The sequence below is a fragment of the Spinacia oleracea genome, chromosome 6 (assembly GCF_020520425.1).
Source record: "Spinacia oleracea cultivar Varoflay chromosome 6, BTI_SOV_V1, whole genome shotgun sequence".
NCBI lineage: Eukaryota > Viridiplantae > Streptophyta > Magnoliopsida > Caryophyllales > Amaranthaceae > Spinacia > Spinacia oleracea.
The window spans coordinates 45,554,322-45,575,370 of record NC_079492.1 but is presented as its reverse complement, the minus strand read 5'-3'; the positions used below and the strand labels follow the sequence as shown (position 1 = coordinate 45,575,370).

Below are 21,049 nucleotides of genomic sequence, written 5' to 3'. Positions count from 1 at the left end.
CTCGATCATCCCAAGCCACATGATTCCGATCTACCAACCTGCTATTTTATTCTACTCCCCATCAATGCAAGTGCAAATGATAGATCATCATAGGGTCATTAAGGCAAAGGCCATGACCAAAACACACAAAGCACGTAGTCAGTAAAAGCTGAGTACTTACAAGCATAGAGTGAATGAAACTAAAATATGCATCACTCACTAAGTACTAGTCAACATGCAAAAGCCATATAATAATAAACAATCAATCATGAATACAAGACTCGACTCTTGACTCACAATTTAATTAGAATAAGCTTCGAACGGGCCAAAAGAATAATCCACAAAGGGAAAAGGTGATGGGAGCCAACCATACACCAAATATATAATAATAAAATCGGGCCATACCGACAGAATTTCTGCGCATAATATAAATGAAACAACGTCTTGTATCATTAGTAGGAGTACGAGCTTTCCGGCAAGACTCCCCCCATTGTTCATACTCAAGGTATATACGTTCCAAGAGTTTTGAAGCTTGTTCTGGTTGCACTTTACGTTTATTAATATTTTATTAAAGGTGAACTCAAGACTCGACAATGTACACACATACAATTAATAAACATCAACCAAAACAATCTTATTTTAATGCTTTAAGACTTATGATCAATCAAACAAGACACTTGTGATATTACTACACTAGAGGAAAAAACCTCAAGTGCGGGCTCATTTTAAGGGTTTTAGTGCGGGCTTTTACATGTGCAGCACATGGCCTGCCCGCACTTGATGTTTCTCAAGTGCTGCCAAAATATTGGCAGCACTTGATCGATGTTTTAAGTGCTGCCAATTTGGAAAATGAGCCCGCACTTGACATATTTTGTGCTGCCAATTTTAAAATATAAGCCCGCACTTGATATATTTGGTGCTGCCAATTTTGAACATGAGCCCGCACTTAACATATTTGGTGCTGCCAATATTGAAAATGAGCCCGCACTTGACATATTTGGTGCTGCCAAATTTAAAAATGAGCCCGCACTTGACATACAAATGGGCAGCACAAGCATAAAAATGAGCCGCATTTGGCCTATAAATGAGCTGCACTTCATAGATTTGTTGTATAACCGATTTTCCTGCTTCATATTACAATTGGACCACGCTACTGATTAACCTCCATACGTCATATAAAAAGTATCCAATTATATAGATAATTAAATTAAATAGTATATTATTGTAAATATAAAAGTCGATTACATTACAATCATATGAAAACCAGGCTAGCATCCGTAATTTAAGATTCAATACAAGAAAATATCAAAGACAATCACTGCTAATGAAGTTTTCCAACATTTCTCGAACTTCATCTATCTCCTCAAAGGTGAAAGGTCACTCCCTCGGATTATTGAATACCTTAAAAAAATCGACCATCAAAATATATATATAAACTTTAGTTATATTATAAATATTGAATCGTACAATAAATTAAGACTTAATTTGTTCATAACAAATAAATAATGAACCGTATAACAATAAAATTGGTTAATTTCAGTCCCAACTTTCATCTAATGAACTTAAATAAATATTTTAAAGTCCTTCCATGTTTAATAAACTTAGTTTTATGTTTCAAATACTCATTCTCACCCATTTTGGTGAAGTTATGCACATTTAAACCTCGTTAGTTCATTATCGGTCACATTTTGACTAAAATGGCTAATTTCGGTCCCAACTTTCAACTAATGAACTTAAATGAGTATTTTAAAGTCTTTCCATGTTTAATACACTTAGTTTTATTTTCTAAAGAGTCATTCTCACTATTTTGGTGAAGTTATGCACATTTAAGCTACTTTAGTTCATTATCGGTCACGTTTTGACTAAAATGGTTAATTTTGGTCCCAACTTTCAACTAATGAACTTAAATAAGTGTTTTAAAGCCTTTCCATGTTCAGCACACTTAGTTTTATATTTCAAAGACTCATTATCACCCATTTTGGTCAAATTATGCACATATAAGGATTGTTTGATCATTATAGGTCACATTTCGACAAAAATGGCTTATTTCGCTCCCAACTTTCAACTAATGAACCTAAATAAATATTTTAAACCCCTACATGTTTATTAGACTTAGTTTAATGTTTCTAAGACTCGTTCTCACTTACTTTTAGTCAAGTTATATACAGTTATAGTATAATGTGTACCTTTTCGAGATCTTGTGACTATATCATACATGAGCTTCATCACGTAGTAGCCGCACTCCGTATTGCCCGTTTGTTGTGCACACTTGGTATCACAAATAAAATGCATGCAAGACAAATGTAAGTTTTTGAGCTAATAACATCTAATGAAAATATATAACAATTGAAATCATTTACCTTCACTGATTTCAAACTTTCTGTCTCGTTTTAGTAATCCAACCACTCACTAACTTAGCCTTGAAATCCCTGAATCTTATGCCCACAACTTTTAGAAATATTTTTTCTTGACTGGATCACTTTCAACATTGAAAAGATTCTTCACAAAACAAGAAAACCAGTAGTCAGTCTATTTTATTAACCAAAATTCAAATGCAAAGCAAATTGGAGCATTTAGATTATGAAAAACGAGAAAGATATTTAATAGAGTGAGCAACAATATTGGGCTTGAACAACATATAGAAAGTAGCAGCAGCAGCATATCATAAGTAGGAAGGAGATACTCGCATCTTCCTGGTGACATTTGCAGTAGGTTGAACTTGACCATTAATGTATATACGTAATGTATGATAATAAACCTTAACATACCAAGGGACAACTTGAAAAACATTGATACGCAAGTTGCACTTTTCCCCATAAGCACCAGTACCCACCAAACTCTGATGATGATTAATAGATTTCAGTGAGATAACTATAACACCCCTTTCATTACCACTTCCCATCAAGAATCTATTAGCAAGTAATGGTGCTTGAGAACAAGACCAAACTACAGGAAGTTTCCAAGTTTGTACTAAATCAAATGGTTTAGCATCAACATATTTCTCGATAACAAACACATACAGAATAGATGACTCCACATCATTTAAGTTATCAACTTCTCTAATCATTTTCTCAGGGGAAGGTGACAATTCAAACGCTGGATTAGTGATGGAAATATCAGAAGTTGCAAAATCAGGGAGAAATCCTTTCTTTTTCATTTCAGAGACTATGCCTCTGTCAAGTTGAAGGTACACATTGCTAGATTTGGAAAGAATACATTTTTTGTTGATTTCCCTTCCAAATATTGTGCTTAAGGACCAACTTGGTTGCATTGCAGAGCCAATGCTATAACTCGTTGTCCATCTTTGAGTAGAAGCTTCTGGTCAAGACTGGTCAAGACCAACTATACTGGTTTTCATTGATCAATAGATCCAAAACGTTTTTTAATACGTAGTTAATTCTATGTTATTTTTTGGCTTATTACTGCTAAACTCAAAATTATGCTCGAAAAAGGTCAACTGGGAAACACAACAGAACATGAACTGGTACTTGGCACGAAAGATTGAGATCTTACAGTCCACTCATAAACTGTAGAACACAAACAGAACATGCTGTCAACTGGATAAAAGAAAACATTAGAAATGAAGGTAACAAATCATAATTTCACTCACAAAAAAACATTATTCTCAACATCCAAATGAACCATATTTACAAGGACAAAATCGCGGTCACCAACACCTCTAACCGTTCTCAGTAGACTCGTACAAAATGGCAGTTCATGCATACTGAATACTCTGAACTACATGCATGATGCCTCAAATGCCTTGTTATTCAGTGGATCTAATGATTTATCATGTTTCACACACAACGGCAAAGCAATACAGCACACAAAATGAGGGGCTAATAATACAAAAGGAATTAAGTCAGGAACAACAGGATAACTTAAATGAACTGGAAACGCATAAGAAGCTTGACTGATTACCTGAACACATTCAACAACCTAAAGTAATCAAAAAGTTGAAGCAATTAGGGTTTTGCAAAACCCTAAACCAATGCAGACAAAACCGTAGAAAAAGAAGGCGATGATCAATTCGCAAAGAGAGAATACCTTACCGCACGTGAAGCAACGAACTGGAATAATCATGGTTGGTGTTGCCTCTTTTTCTCCTTTTCTCAGTCACTACACTAACTATCCAGATCAAATTAACCTAAATTCAAATTCGAACTTAAAACAATAATACTTAACATCCTATTGAGCGTAAAATTTAATTATTTCTCAGATCAAATTTTGTGGTTCAAATAAAATAAAGCCAAATAGTAGAATAAACCTAAAATCACATCCAAATTCCATCCAATCAAAACAGAGAAAGCAACAATAACTAATAAAGGTTGGGTTTTAAATTACAAACCTACAAGGTATTAGGAGGAGCGACGCAGCAGTTCAGACTCAGGCGGCGCCACCGGAAGCGGGGGAACAACAGCGCGACGCATCAAGGACGAGGAAGACTTCGGCGGTGGGGGAATCCAACACTAGCAACAAGAACAACACCACCAAGTCAGCAACGCCGTCGGTAATGGATTGCTCGTCGCACCACAACAAGAGGAGGGAGAAAATCAATTGAAATGCCTAGGGTTTGCCTAACTGGGGATTTTAATTTAATTCAATCTAATTAATGAGGTGGGTTAAGGAGATTACCAGTTCGTGAGGAAGAGTAGAGCGCAGCGGCGGCAAGGCAGAGGACGGAGGCGTGATATAGATGGGGTGAGCGTGTGTGCAGTGAGTTTTGTTTCGCGGTGCCGCAGATAGCCGGATACAGAGAATGTGAGGGAAGCAGATGAAGAGCGGGAAAATAAAAAAAATTGAGGCACCTTTCTTTGTGCGGCTAGTTTATGAAGTGAGCCCGCACTTGAGTTTAAAGCCCGCACTTGAACTCAAGTGCTGCCAATTTTCTAAAATGACCCGCACTTGTGAAAATGTAGTTTTTTTAATGTTCTCAAGTGCTGCCAATTTATTAAATGAACCGCACTTGAAGGGAAGCACATGGCGATTTTTCTACTAGTGCTACCATGTTCCTCCTCACCAAAGTGAGACTCCACATCATGCACATTAACATGAGGGTTGTGCCCTTGCACGATAAATCCTAATTCGTTTCATACAAAATATTCCCAACTGAACCCTACATGTGCGGTGGCTTACGTGAGCTAACCCTTCACATGTGGTAAAATAAATAGTACAACGAAGTACGAATAATTGGCTCAAAGTATGCTAGACATCCCGTACAATAGAATACAAATAAATAATCTATCCCTTGCATGCACTAGTGGAAAAAGGCTTATTTGCATCCCCGCATTTGCCACGCCATTCTGAACATGTGACGCAAATGACAAATTTTAGCATAAAATTTAGTCATTTGCGTCGCAGCTTTGTTAAACTGCGAGGCAAATGACTCTAGGATGCCCCCCAGAGTCATTTGCGTCGCAGATTAGTAAACCTGCGACGCAATTTACTCAATCCAGTGCGTCGCAGATTTACTAATCTGCGACGCAAATGACTCTAGGATGCTCCTAGAGTCATTTGCCACGCATATTTGTAAATATGCGACGCACTGGGTTTTTAAATTTTTTTTTTTTCGAATTCGCGCTCTACCTTAATTTGCTTAGGAATTCATTCTGACTTAGGTTACTGCTCGACAAACACTGCGCCCTCCCAAACGAAACCACCACCAACACCAACACTAGCTGCTTCGTTCTCACCGGCGGCACTGTCGTCGTTGCTTCGCCGCCTTCCGTCGCGCCGGCCGTTCCTTCGCGACGGTCGTTCCTTCGCTACTTAATTCACTGCTTCGCCTCACTGCGCGCTTCACGTACTGCTTGCTCCCTTTTTAGAGCCGCCACCCACGGCCAAGGAATTCGTCCACGGCACGGCAGCCGCCCTTGTTCATTGTCATCTCTCCTCTCTTAGGTATTGGATTTTAATTTTGATATTTATTGAATTTTAATTGTGCATTTTAATTTTAATTGTGGACATTATAATTGAATTTTAATTATGGACATTATAATTGAATTTTAATTATGCATTATAATTGAATTTTAATGGTTGATATTATTTGTTGAATTTTAATTGGGTACATTTTAGGATTTAGGTTTTGATGAATTTTAGTTGTAGGTTTTGTTGAATTTTAGTTGAATTATATGTTAATTGGGTACATTTTAGGATTTAGGTTTTGTTGAATTTTAGTTGTTTATTACATTAAGGTTTTGTTGAATTAAAAGACATGTAATAAGTTTGAAAACATTCCTTAGGTTCTTTAGTTCAAAGTTGGGTTCGAAAACTTCATTTTTGCCTAAAAATGACCTAGAACGACTCAATTAGCCTTAAATGTGAAATAATAGATTAGTACGAGGCTTAGAAAGTTATAACTATGCATATGAGACATGTAATAAGTTTGAAAATATTCCTTAGGTTCTTTAGTTAAAAGTTGGGTTCGAAAACGTCATTTTTGCCTAAATATGTACTATAACGACCCAATTACCCTTAAATGTGGAATAATAGATTAGTACGAGGCTTAGAAATTTATAACTATGCATATGAGACATGTAATAAGTTTGAAAACATTCCTTAGGTTCTTTAGTTCAAAGTTGGGTTCGAAAACTTCATTTTTGCCTAAAAATGACCTAGAACGACTCAATTAGCCTTAAATGTGAAATAATAGATTAGTACGAGGCTTAGAAAGTTATAACTATGCATATGAGACATGTAATAAGTTTGAAAACATTCCTTAGGTTCTTTAGTTAAAAGTTGGGTTCGAAAACGTCATTTTTGCCTAAATATGTACTATAACGACCCAATTACCCTTAAATGTAGAATAATAGATTAGTACGAGGCTTAGAAAGTTATAACTATGCATATGAGACATGTAATAAGTTTGAAAACATTCCTTAGATTCTTTAGTTCAAAGTTGGGTTCGAAAACTTCATTTTTGCCTAAAAATGACCTAGAACGACTCAATTAGCCTTAAATGTGAAATAATAGATTAGTACGAGGCTTAGAAAGTTATAACTATGCATATGGTTTGGGTTAGAATCGAAATAATGACAGCATGCATGATTGAGAGAAGAGTTTTGTGAGATTGGGTGACTGTTTCTAAGTTACGGTCCCTACATTGCAATATTTTGATGGTGTCTTTTATGGGTTTCTGTTCCAAAATGTTGCAAAACCCTTGGGCGTTTTAGTGCAATTGAGCATGTAAATACGCGAATGAAGAGCTGTGCAGATCAATGAGTTCTGATCAGTTTTGTGCATCCATCTGCACAGTTCTGATCTGAGCTGTGCAGATCAGTGCACAGAACTGGTCAGTTCTGATCAGTTCTGTGCACTGATCTGCACAGCTCTGATCTGAGCTGTGCAGATCAGTGCACAGAAGTGCACAGAACTAGTCAGTTCTGATCAGTTCTGTGCACTGATCTGCACAGCTCAGATCAGAACTGTGCAGATCAGTGCACAGAACTGATCAGTTCTGTGCATCCATCTGCACAGTTCTGATCTGAGCTGTGCAGATCAGTGCACAGAACTGGTCAGTGTTCTGATCAGTTCTGTGCACTGATCTGCACAGCTCAGATCAGAACTGTGCAGATGGATGCACAGAACTGATCAGTTCTGTGCACTGATCTGCACAGTTCTGATCTGAGCTGTGCAGATCAGTGCACAGAACTGGTCAGTTCTGATCAGTTCTGTGCACTGATCTGCACAGTTCTGATCTAAGCTGTGCAGATGAGTGCACAGAACTGATCAGCTCAGATCAGAACAGTGCAGATCAGTGCACAGAACTGATCAGAACTGACCAGTTCTGTGCACTGATCTGCACAGCTCAGATCAGAACTGTGCAGATCAGTGCACAGAACTGATCAGTTCTTTATTTTTCTTTTAAAATCCTGCTTTTGAAGGTATGTAATTTTGATGATTTTCCAATGCAGTAACGTCAGGCATGGATGAAGATCAACACGCAAATTCAGGTCCATCTAACAAATCACCAAATCAAGTGCCCCAAAAGCAAAAAAAGAAGCCAAGAGGCCCTACAAAAGGAATAAAATCCATGCCCGGGGTTCCAAGAATAATTGAATGGGATCACTTGGACCGACCCACAGGGAAATGGGCAACGGATTACAAGAATCACATTGGCGAGATAAGTCGCGCAAAGGTTTCAATATTGATCAGAACCTGGGAAGATGTTTCACAAGGAATAAAAGACACTTTGTGGGAAGACGTCAAGGTAACCGGTTTTATTTTGGAAATTCAGTTGTACATATCTACGTGTCTTTTTCATGTGCTAAAAGACTTTCTTGTTCCTTTTCTTTTTCTTTCATTTAGAGAGAATTTCATATCACAGATGAAACTAAGAAAGAAGTTGTCTTAATGAGTTGTGATAAGCGTTGGAGGGAATTCAAATCAAGATTGACGACTGGTTGGATCCGGGGTACAAGAAAAAGGCCAAAAGATGAAAAGATGCCATATGATTTGTATAGTTATATAACTAAGGATATATGGAAGGAATTTGTGAAGATACGTACCTCCGAAGAAGCTGAGGTATAAAAATTATTCTTATTTAAAGTCTTGGTATAATCTAAGTTTTATTTTGTTGTAATAATTTCTTTTACCCCCCTAAAATTAGGAAATAAGTGAGAAAGCAAGACAAAGTCAATCTTTCAACATATATCCTCATCATATGGGACAGAAATCATATGCTGAAATGACAAGTGAATGGCAGAGAAAAGGGTACATTCCCTCAGTTTCTTCGTCATCTGAAGGTTCCTCTGCGTCTACAATTTCTTCAAGTTTGCCGAGTAGGACATGTTTATGGCTTCTTGCAAGATCGGTACCAGATGAGAAAGGAAATCCTTACTTGCCGGATGAGGGCACACAAAAGGTCAAAGAAAATACTGTAAGTTCATTAACAATTTTGCGTAATGTTGTGATTCCTCTAATTTCATACATGTTCTTAAATATGAAACCAAGTGTTGAGCTTTTCTCAAAACCATTTGATTTCATGTAGGATGAATGGAAAAGGAAACAAGATGAAGGGGAATTTGTTCCCAAAAGTGCACGAGATGATGTCTTATCTCGTGCACTTGGTAAGACCAAAGAAGGGAGACCACTAACATTTGGTGGTGGAGTAGGCATCAAAGCTGTGTGGGGGACCGGAGAGCGGCGTAGCTTTCGACGGTATGGAGATGCGGAGATGGAGGAAATGGAAGCAAGAGTGACCAAAAGGGTCAAAGATGAGACAATACAAGAGATGAACTCCAAGATGGATGCCATGGTTATGGAGAAATTTATCACATTTGCTAAAGAACTTGGTGTCCAAATACCAAGCCAGATGAGGATAGACGCAAATGTTCATAGTAGTTGTCGTTCCGGGGGTTTAGATCCATTTGCCGACATTACGGTATGATAATTTGTGTTTTTCAAGTAATTTGTTTCTAGTTAATTCTATTGAACTTTTCTAACATGTTACATTGTATTTGCGTTATTGTTCAAAATAAATAATAAGGAACCTGTCCCGTGCCATCTATACCTGAACATAGGCTCCGAGAAAGTCTTTGTTGCCTATGGTACCATATGTCCAGAGTTGCTCCTTGATCACCACAACGACGTCACGTCCGATAACGTGAAAGTGAGCGTTGATGATTTTGAGCCCGCGTACAAAGAAGTTCCCGTCCCCGTGCCTTCTCAATATATTAAGAAACTTGCTCAAGCTCATGGTACCTTCACTCAGTGGCCAAAGCATTTGGTGTCGCTTACGAATGAGGAGGTAACTAACATATGCATGATAATTTGAAGTAGAACTATTATACCATGTATGCTCACTAATATGTATATCGTTATTTGAAAATCATACCTCAGGTAAACAAGCCTACAAGTAAAGAGCCTAAAGGGAAAGGGAACAAAGGGAAAGAGATAGTGCTTGGGGGAAGTGGAACAAAAGCGTCCAACACTAAATCAAAAACCTATTTCCTTGAAAATTATAAAGTGCAAAATTTGAGTGGTAAGTGCAATGTGATGAAAACTATGATGTTGGGATTAAAAGAAGGGGAGCACGTTAAGGTATATTGCACTAAAAGGACATTCAATATGGAAAAGGACTTTGAAATTAGTGTCACCGTTGAAGACACCGATCAACTTCTCTCGGGAGCATGGCTCAATATATCAATAATACATGTTTTTGTTACGTGAGTTACCTAAATTCATATTTTGCCCCTAAATTTGATTTTTATGATTGTCTTAACGTTCTTACACTATATATTATAGGGCTTTGAGTGAGTTGTGTTTACACGATGATTGTCACCCCAATATTATTGGATTCATGTGCCCGGAGATGATCTCGGCCACCATGTTAAAGTCCGATGCAGATCGAATTCTATTGTACATGACGAGGTCCATGAGTGCACTTAGTTCTAAGACATTCATCTTATGTCCATACTACGAAAAGTATGAAAATTACTTTGAACTTCGTTTTTAATTGATTGTTATAAATTTAACTTTTTTTTTCTAACTACATACGTTTATTGTTTGTATGTAGGAGTCACTGGATGCTTTTAGTTCTTTGCTTGTCTAAACGTGAGGTCTACATATTTGATTCTCAACAGAAGAAGAGAAATTTGATGATTAAGGAGCCACTAAACAAGTAAGTAAAGTATGCATATGAAAATGCCATTTTTGCCTAAATTTTTGCCTAAAAATGACCTAGAACGACTCAATTAGCCTTAAATGTGAAATAATATATTGTAAAGAGCCTTAGAAAGTTATAACTATGCATATGAGACGTGTAATAAGTTTGAAAACATTCCTTAGGTTCTTTAGTTCAAAGTTGGGTTCGAAAACTTCATTTTTGCCTAAAAATGACCTAGAACGACTCAATTAGCCTTAAATGTGAAATAATAGATTAGTACGAGGCTTAGAAAGTTATAACTATGCATATGAGACATGTAATAAGTTTGAAAACATTCCTTAGGTTCTTTAGTTCAAAGTTGGGTTCGAAAACTTCATTTTTGCCTAAAAATGACCTAGAACGACTCAATTAGCCTTAAATGTGAAATAATAGATTGTAAAGAGCCTTAGAAAGTTATAACTATGCATATGAGACGTGTAATAAGTTTGAAAACATTCCTTAGGTTCTTTAGTTCAAAGTTGGGTTCGAAAACATCATTTTTGCCTAAAAATGACCTAGAACGACTCAATTAGCCTTAAATGTGAAATAATAGATTGTAAAGGGCCTTAGAAAGTTATAACTATGCATATGAGACATGTAATAAGTTTGAAAACATTCCTTAGGTTCTTTAGTTCAAAGTTGGGTTCGAAAACTTCATTTTTGCCTAAAAATGACCTAGAACGACTCAATTAGCCTTAAATGTGAAATAATAGATTGTAAAGAGCCTTAGAAAGTTATAACTATGCATATGAGACATGTAATAAGTTTGAAAACATTCCTTAGGTTCTTTAGTTCAAAGTTGGGTTCGAAAACTTCATTTTTGCCTAAAAATGACCTAGAACGACCCAATTAGCCTTAAATGTGAAATAATAGATTGTAAAGAGCCTTAGAAAGTTATAACTATGCATATGAGACGTGTAATAAGTTTGAAAACATTCCTTAGGTTCTTTGGTTCAAAGTTGGGTTCGAAAACATCATTTTTGCCTAAAAATTACCTAGAACGACCCAATTAGCCTTAAATGTGAAATAATAGATTGTAAAGAGCCTTAGAAAGTTATAACTATGCATATGAGACGTGTAATAAGTTTAAAAACATTCCTTAGGTTCTTTAGTTCAAAGTTTGGTTCGAAAATATCATTTTTGCCTAAAAATGACCTAGAACGACTCAATTAGCCTTAAATGTGGCTACTACGTATATAATTGCATTTACATGTGTAAACAAAGTATATAATTGCACTTACATGTAAAATATTCTTTGCATTTACATGTGTAAACAAAGTATATATAATTGCATATTTTATCGAATGTGTAGTGCTTTTCGGAGTTACAAGAGACTAGGTGGACAATCTAAGGGAACTAAATTAACATGGATTCCAGCACAGGTATAATTAGTTTATTATTTACCTAAGAAGCAAGTTTTTCAAAATTATAACATACAATGTGATAGAAATTTTACTTGTGTTATTTATTTTAATGCATTTAGTGTGCTCAACAACCGGGATCACTAGATTGTGGCTACTACGTCATGCGTTTTATGTACGACATAATAATGAATCATGGTAATAGTCAAGATCTTACTAAGGTATGTTCTCATAAACTACGTACTTTATATAATAAATTGAAGTACACAAAACTATTATATTGATCAATCGTTGATAAATTGAATTATTTACACTTTTTTAGGATTTTTCAAGAACATTGCCTTATTCACCGGAGGAGATTAATGAGGTGAAAGATTTTTGGGCAGATTACTTCATGAACAATGTCGAATTTTTAGCTTAATTTGTAATATGAACTTGATCTCTAGCTAGCTACGTACCTTTGTTGTAATAATTTTATGTTTGTTGTAACATGTTGGTTGATCGATCTATGACGAATTTAATTGCCTTTTATTGGGAACGTTAATTACGTTGTAAACTTTTGTGACAGGTATTATTTATAAATGTATTCCCGGTATTGGGAATGAAGCGTCTAATTTCAAAGACGATCATGTCGGAATTTCCAACTAAAATATTAAAAAACGAATTTTTTTTAAAAAAAATAAGTCATTTGCAACGCACGTTAGCTCAATGTGCGAGGCAAATGACTTAATTTTTTGGCGCTAAAATTGTCATTTGCGTCGCACATTAAGCTAATGTGCGTGGCAAATGACTTTTTTTTTTGGCGCCTAAAAGTCATTTGCGTCGCACATTTAGCTAATGTGCGTGGCAAATGACTTTTCAACATGGTGCCTGAAAAGTCATTTGCCACGCACATTAGCTAAATGTGCGACGCAAATGACTCTTATTTGCGTCGCACATTTAGCTAATGTGCGTGGCAAATGACTTTTCAACATGGTGCCTGAAAAGTTATTTGCCACGCACATTTGCTAATTGTGCGACGCAAATAAGGGTCATTTGCGTCGCACATATGTGCGACGCAAATGACTTTTAGTCATTTGCGTCGAGAGCTTTTGCCACGCACGATGTGCGACGCAAATATGCTTAAAAGTGCGATGCAAATGACCCTTTTTCCACTAGTGATGTGAAATAAACCATATATGCATAAATATTGAACCACATGATTGACAAAGAAATCCGTACTCATAATAATTCCAACATGCTTGTTCAACAATTTATCCAATAAATCCAACATCACAAATCACATGCTCGTTCACCAAAATAAACATGATTCCACATAATGTAATTCACATAATCAACAATCATGTAATGTCATTGACAAAAGGTGTGGTCGCCCTAGACTTGTACGTACCTTGAATACCTAAGCGTAGGGGCCACTTAGCAATAACGAGCATTCAACTAGAAATCACCTCCTATCATCAAAATAATGAACTTAAATTATTTCCATGTTCATTAAATTTCCAGCAACTTTATAAAATTTAAAACCTCCTTTAGACTTTAGAATTCAATCGTTTTTCAATAATAAAAACGTCTCAATTTGCAAAATCAATCCCTAGTACGAAAACATACTTTTTCCGCCTTTAAAATCAATAAAAATCAACACTTTTTTTATTCAAATCTGAAAATATAATTGATTATCATAATTAAAATCATCACCTAATTATGCTAATCAATTGACTCATTAGGTCTAGGTTAAAACCCTAACTTGAAAATCCCAATAACACTAGTTTATTATCATAAAAATCAATGCTTTATTCCATAAACAAAACTGAGAATCTATCCTTTAATAATTAAAACAACCCTAATGAATCACAATACACAAATCCTCAAACCACGGTATTCATAACCGGTTCCCAGCATTTTAATTACTCAAAACAATATTAATATAATAATTTAAAATACGGAATTTAAATAGAATAGGTAAGGAAGAAGAGAATTATACCAATCCGGCCTATAGCACGGAACAACCACGAATTAATGTGATTGGGCGAAAAAGGAATTGAATTACGAACACGAACAACACACACACACACACACACACACACACACACACACACACGTTTGTGTGTGTGCGCGCGGGGACGAAGGGACGCAGCAGCGCTGGCGCGCGGGACAGGGCAACACGGCACGCTGGGCGCGCGCGCGGAGGGGCGAGAGAGCAGGGGCACAGCACGCGCTGGCGCGAGAGAGCGAGCGAGCGAGGGAGAGCGGGTGTGGCTGGCGCAAGCAACGCACACAGCAACAACAACAATGGCACAGCAGCAGCGCAAGGGGCGCGCTGGCTGGGCTCGAGCAAGAGAGTGGGCGAGAACGTGGGGCGAGCAACAAGGGCACGAGCAGCACACGAGGCACGACAAGTGCTCGTGCTGTGCGTGCGGGTGAACCGGACCAAAGAGGAGAGAGAAAGAGGAGTGTTGGGCGAGAAAGGGAGAAAAGGGTTTATGACAAAATAGGGGGTCATTTAATGATGAGGAGTCCTATTTATAGGCTTCTTATTGTTAATGGGCCAGGCTTAGGAAATTAGAATTGGGCTTAGGGGATTAAATGATTGGGCTAGCTTAGGACTTGAATTAAATTCTTTTGATTGGGCTCATTTAATAAAACGAATTGGACTTTTCATTTAAAACCCGAAGCCTTTAAAAATCATTTGCAACCCATTTAATTTCCCGACTCAAGAATTAAATTCGTTTCGTAATTAATTAAAATAATAAATATTCTAATTAATTAAAATACATTAAATAAAATGCATTTAAATATTATTTAAATGTTAATAAATCGTAAAATGCTTTATAAATATAATAAAATATACTTATAAATATTATAAAAATACGAGGTATTACAGTCTACCCTCCTTAAAAGAAGTTTCGTCCCGAAACTTGGGTTCGGAAATCAAAATTCAACTCAAAACTTGAGACTTTCTGAGACTTTCAATACGTTCATTTACAAAAATTTTAAGTTGCTGTACTCTTTACATGATTAAACAGGACAATAATAAGTGCAAATTCAATAGAAAAGCACTAAATTGAGCATAAAATAGGGGAAAACAAGGTAAAAAGCGCGAAATTCTACCGCGCTCTACCCCCCTTAAAAGACACGAGTTACGACCCCGTAACTCAACTAACCTCGGGAAAAAGCTCGGGATATTTCTTTCTCATTTCGTCCTCCGCTTCCCAATTGGCTTCCTCAGATTCTTGATTAGACCACAACACTTTGACAATTTTCACATCTTTAGTACGCGTACTACGCACTTTGCTATCAAGGATTTTGACAGGTCTTTCCTCAAAGGTTAGACTTTGGTCTACTTCTATGGTCTCCGGTTGCAACACATGCGATTTATCCGGGATATATTTCCTTCACTGAGATATGTGGAACACATTATGCACTCTATGCAAGTCCATAGGCAAGGCTAGTCTATAGGCTACCTTTCCGATTCTTTCTAAGATCTCATATGGGCCTATGTACTTAGGGCTTAACTTCCCTTTCTTTCCAAATCTCATGACACCTTTCATTGGTGACACTTTGAGCAACACTTTATCACTTATGTTGAACTCTTCATCCCTACGTTTCAAGTCTGCATAGCTCTTTTGGCGATCCTGCGCCGCTTGAATCTTTGATTGGATGGTTCGGATTTGGTTCATGGTGTCCTCTATCATTTGAGGTCCCAACACTACGGTTTCACTAATATCGTTCCAGCAAAGTGGACTTCTACACTTTCGTCCATACAAAGCCTCAAATGGTGCCATTCCAATGCTAGCATGATAGCTATTGTTATAGGAAAACTCAATCAAATCTAGGCTATCTTCCCAACTTCCTTGGAAATCAATAACGCATGCCCGAAGCATGTCCTCCAGGGTTTGGATAGTCCTTTCAGTTTGTCCATCTGTGGCTGGGTGGAAGGCTGTACTCATTTTCAATGTCGTACCAAAGCTCTTCTGCACACTTTTCCAGAAATTCGAAAGAAACCTTGAATCCCTATCTGATACGATATCCTTAGGAACTCCATGTAACCTCACAACATTCTTAATGTAGGCTTTAGCAAGTTGTTCCATTTTCCAGGTTTCCTTCATTGGTATAAACACTGCTGACTTAGTCAACCTATCTACCACAACCCAAATTGTATCATTCCCAGTTTTTGACTTAGGTAAACAAGTGACGAAGTCCATAGAAATACAGTCCCATTTCCAGCTTGGAATCTCTAAAGGTTGGACCTTCCCTTGAGGTCTCCTATGCTCAATCTTAACCTTCTGACAAGTCAGACATCTAGCCACAAATTCAGCAACTTCGTTCTTCATCCTTGGCCACCAATAGACCTTTTTCAAGTCCTTATACAACTTGTCACCCTCTGGGTGCACAGAATATGGCGTGTTATGCCCTTCTTTCATCAATTTCTCCTTCAATTCTCCACACTTTTGAGGCACGCACCACCTGCCTTTGTACCTCAAACTTCCATCATCATGGATTCGAAAATCTAACTCCTTACCTTGCGAAATCTTTTCCTTGATTCGCTCCAACTTTACATCACCTGCCTGATTCTCCCTAATCTCATCAAATATCGACGGTTGTATGGTTAAGGCGTTCATTATTCCCACAAGGCTTTCACCACTTACTATTTTAAGGTTGCTGCATGTCCTTACACAGCTCGTTAGCAACGACTAACGCATTAACACTATGACTTGATTTCCTACTCAAGGCATCCGCAACTACATTGGCTTTTCCCTCATGGTACTGGATATCCAAATCATAGTCCTTAATTAACTCCAACCACCTTCGTTGGCGCATATTCAGATCCTTCTGTGTGAAGATGTACTTCAAACTTTTGTGGTCCGTAAATATCCTACACTTCACACCGTACAGATAGTGTCTCCATATCTTCAATGCAAACACTATAGCAGCCAACTCTAAATCATGGGTAGGGTAATTGGATTCATATGGATTCAATTTCCTTGACGCATACGCAATAACCTTCCCGTTCTGCATCAATATATACACACCCTAAACCATTTTTAGAGGCATCACTATACACATCGTATGCACCACTCTCATCTGGTAAGGTTAGTACTGGCGCGGTTGTCAATCGCGTCTTTAAGGCTTGGAATGCTTCCTCACACTGGTCACTCCATTCAAACTTGGTTTCCTTCTTCATCAAGGTAGTCATGGGCTTGGCCATCCTAGAGAAGTCTTGCACAAAGCGTCTATAGTAGCCAGCTAATCCCAGAAAACTACGAATGTCAGTCACACTCTTGGGTGTAGGCCATTCGCTAACAGCTTTGATCTTAGCAGGGTCAACTTCCACTCCTTCTTTTGACACAAAATGTCCCAAAAATGCAACTCTTTCCAACCAAAACTCACACTTTGAGAACTTGGCATACAACTGGTTATCTCTCAAGGTACTCAACACTGATCTCAAGTGTTCCGCGTGATCCTCTTCACTCTTCGAATACACTAGAATGTCATCTATGAAAACCACTACAAACTTGTCCAAATAGGCATGGAATACACGGTTCATTAAGTCCATAAATATTGCAGGGGCATTGGTTAACCCAAAAGGCATAACAGTGAACTCATAATGTCCGTATCTAGTCCTGAATGCGGTCTTTGGTATGTCATGGTCAGCGTTTCTCAATTGATAATAACCCGAACGCAAATCGATCTTTGAAAAGATTCCTGCTCCTTTTAGTTGGTCAAATAGGTCTTCTATCCTAGGTAATGGATACTGGTTCTTGATCGTGACCTTATTGAGCTCCCTGTAGTCTATACAGAGCCTCATACTTCCATCCTTTTTCTTCACAAACAACACTGGTGCTCCCCAAGGTGATGCACTTGGCCTAATATAACCTTTCTCCAATAGATCCTCTAGTTGGCCTTTTAACTCATTCATTTCTGCTGGAGCCATTCGATAAGGTGCTTTCGAAATAGGGGCGGTTCTAGGCACTAAATCTATGGTAAAGTCAATAGGTCGATTGGGAGGCATCCCCGGGATCTCTTCTGGAAATACATCAAGGAATTCATTGACTACTGCAATATCCTCAGGATGATCCTTGATCAAATGCTCTAGGTTTCTCACATTACATAAGAAGGCTGGGTTCCCTTTACTGACTAGCTTCACGAGTTCCATTTCCGTGATGATTCCTATGTTCTTAGGCTTACCAAAACGACGATATGACACCACCTTGCCTAGGCTAGACCTCAAGTGAACCTTCTGCTTCTCACAATCTATTTTGGCTTTGAACTTGGCCAACCAATCCATCCCTAGAATTACGTCTAGCTCTCCTAACTCAAATTCGATTAGGTTAGATAAGAACACGGTATTGGCTATGGTCAAAGGCACATCTCTATGAATTTTGGTACACTTCACTATACTACCAGTAGGTATGACTATAGGTACCTCAATTGGTTCAGGCTCTTTCAACCCTAGTTTCCCCAAAGCATCTACTGATATAAAAGAATAAGTCGCACCAGAATCAAATAGAACTTTAACTAAAACGGAATTAATAGAAAAAGTACCCGCTATGACGTCAGAGGAAGTCTCCGCTTCTTGCCTAGATATCACATTCAACTTTCCTTGGGCAACTCCTTTGTTATAGCCACCTCCATTGGTGTTCCCATTGTTGTTTCGGTTCCCATTCTGCTGTTGGTTTCCTCCAGGCTTTCCATGGTTCTGGTGGTTGCCATTGTTGTTGCTATTGTTATTGCCATTGTTACCACCTTGGTAGTTCCTTTGGTTTCCACCTCCATTTCCCCCATTCCGGTTCTGATTGTTCCGGTTATTGCCTTGGTGGTTACCTTGGTTAGTCTTTCCATTCTTAGAATAACATTCATACTCCCTATAGCCTAACTTTTGACAGAATCTACAAGTCACCAAATTTCCGTCATAATCCTTTCCAGGGTGATTCATGTTACAACGCCTACATTCGTAGGTCCGTACTCCATTCCTTCCAGACTGATTTCCACCACCTTGGTTGTTGCGATTACCACCATTGTTAGCCCTAAACTGGAAATTCCCATTTCCTTTGTGCTTCTTAAAATTCCCCTAATTCTGATGGTTATTCCCTTGATTCGAGCTTCCACCATCCTTTCTCTTTTAAGCACTACCATTCTTCCTTTGATGTAACCCATACAGGTGAGCAGCTTTTCCGTACAGGGTGTCTAATGAGGTAAAGGTCTCTCCAGCCAACAACAGCTGTAAGTCCATGGTCAAACCATTCTCAAATCTTTGAGCCCTGAGCTCTTCCGTTGCCACCACTTCAGGTGCAAACCTAGACAACTCTATAAACTTAGAATAGTATTCCATCACAGACAGACCTCCCATTTTGAGTTCAATGAACTCCTGCGCCTTTTGCTTTTTCAGATAAGGTGGGTAAAACTTGTTCCTTAGTGCAGTTTTGAATGCTTCCCATCCAAAGTTAGGTGTGGATCTAAGGGTATTTTTACATCGTTGCCACCATAAATCAGCTTCACCTCTTAGGTAGTACACAGCACTATTCACCCTAAGGTTTTCGGGGCAATTCACAGCTACAATGAGTTTATCAAACTCTCTCAACCAGTTCTCAAGAACACTGGGTTCAATCTCTCCGCTATAGAGTGGAGGCTTTCTTTGAGCTATTTTCTTAAACATTTCCCCAGCCGGATCATGCATTGGGTTGGCTCTGGTTTGAGCTAGGTCTCGAACTACCTCAGCTAGTTGTCTAACCACTTCAGAAATCTCTTGGTTAGCAATATCCCTTCTCCTGAATAAATAAAAAGGCTAACTTTAATATTGGTTGGACATGACATTACTAAGGCACTAGTTCAACAACGAACCTACTCACAACAAGAACACATTTAGGCGTAACCTAGGGGAAGAGTTGGCGCCATTCTTGGGCCTTCTCACCCCACTATTCGATGCAAGTAAATTTAGATGGTTGCTACTAAACCACCTTGCACATAAAATTTCATTGAAGAAATAACAAGTAATCCCTTTGCGATACCCACAAGACTTAGAATTGAGAATTGAACTTAAAGGATAACGAAAAAGGAAATTCTATTCTTTTATTAAAACTCCAATGAATAAGTCTTACATCCACTAATGCCATAGCATTTATTCTCCGACTATGATAAAACTAAAACCATAAATAGTAGCTTTGCCACTTTATTAATCAACGAAATATAAAACTAAGGATTACATTTCTCTAGAGACTAACGTCATCACGACGATAATTTCTTTCCTTGTATTGCTCTGGAGTAAAGTCTTGATCATCAGGATCATCCAAGTCTTCTTCCGGATCCGAGTCTTCATCCATAACCTCATCATTTTGTTGTGGCTCACTATCAACCAAATTATTCTCTTCAAACTCATCTTCAGATCCACTGGATATCTCAATGGTGGGTTCAGGAACTATAGGGTTAGGATTTTCAATCTCTACCACATCATCATCACTATCCTCCTCAACCTCACTAGTTTGCTCATCATGGATCATGCATGCCATCCTCACCATCATTTTCTATTCCTCCATAGCCCATAGCTAGACCCGCAGAGTATTTCCCATCCTCATAGCTATTTTCCGCAACCTCTAAGATAGTAGCAAGAACCTCAGAGTCATACTTCCACCTACCATCACTAGTCCCATATTTGTACCAATTAGAGGTACCATCACCAAAATGCATGTCACTGAACTTGTTCTTGAGGTCTATGTAAGGGTTCTTATGGGGTAAACAATGTATAACCATACTAGCCATCATATCTTTGTGCCTAAGGTGGGGCATATTCTTGGTCGAAGCCAAATAATCACAAGCAAACACGATCTTCTGAACATACGTACGAGGAGTCTCATTATCCATCTTCTCTAAGTATCCTATTGGTGAACTTAGAAGGTAGCATCCTTAATTCCTGAAAATTCACAACTCAAAAGTCTTACTAACGCGTTTCCATAGAAATTCCAACCCCAAAGGATACAATAAATAGTTCGTGGAGCCATACAATTTCAATGCACAGATATATGCTCAACATGAAATCTGATGCAATTAATCACATAAAGCAAGATAAGAC

General features: G+C 37.9%; 1 protein-coding gene and 1 long non-coding RNA gene across 3 annotated transcripts; one reads left to right on the top strand and one right to left on the bottom strand.

The window, feature by feature from the left end:
- Positions 1-1,150: 1,150 nt before the first annotated feature.
- Positions 1,151-4,803, bottom strand: LOC110797493 (uncharacterized). Of its 2 annotated transcripts, none has more exons than XR_008924179.1 (6): positions 4,615-4,803; positions 4,328-4,500; positions 4,027-4,107; positions 2,340-2,478; positions 2,166-2,247; positions 1,151-1,380 (listed from the first exon to the last, which is right to left on the bottom strand). It is a non-coding gene; the product is annotated as an uncharacterized lncRNA (long non-coding RNA). The 2 variants fall into 2 exon arrangements; XR_002535847.2 differs by having other exon boundaries at positions 4,328-4,448; positions 4,615-4,800.
- A 3,537-nt stretch (positions 4,804-8,340) lies between these two features.
- Positions 8,341-12,610, top strand: LOC130462817 (uncharacterized). The gene is made up of 10 exons (XM_056831737.1): positions 8,341-8,502; positions 8,588-8,842; positions 8,969-9,361; positions 9,467-9,727; positions 9,820-10,145; positions 10,225-10,404; positions 10,496-10,600; positions 11,937-12,006; positions 12,108-12,206; positions 12,308-12,610. Exons 1-10 carry the CDS (start codon positions 8,422-8,424, stop codon positions 12,404-12,406), a joined length of 1,869 nt encoding a protein of 622 aa, XP_056687715.1. The 5' UTR covers positions 8,341-8,421; the 3' UTR covers positions 12,407-12,610.
- Positions 12,611-21,049: the final 8,439 nt, after the last annotated feature.

Bases quoted from the DNA above. Each gene is read 5' to 3' on its own strand.
- LOC130462817 (XM_056831737.1), top strand. From the start codon at position 8,422: ATGCCATATGATTTGTATAGTTATATAACTAAGGATATATGGAAGGAA. The intron at 10,146-10,224 runs GTGAGTTACCTA...TATATATTATAG, and splicing joins ATAATACATGTTTTTGTTAC to GGCTTTGAGTGAGTTGTGTT. The intron at 12,207-12,307 runs GTATGTTCTCAT...ACACTTTTTTAG, and splicing joins ATAGTCAAGATCTTACTAAG to GATTTTTCAAGAACATTGCC.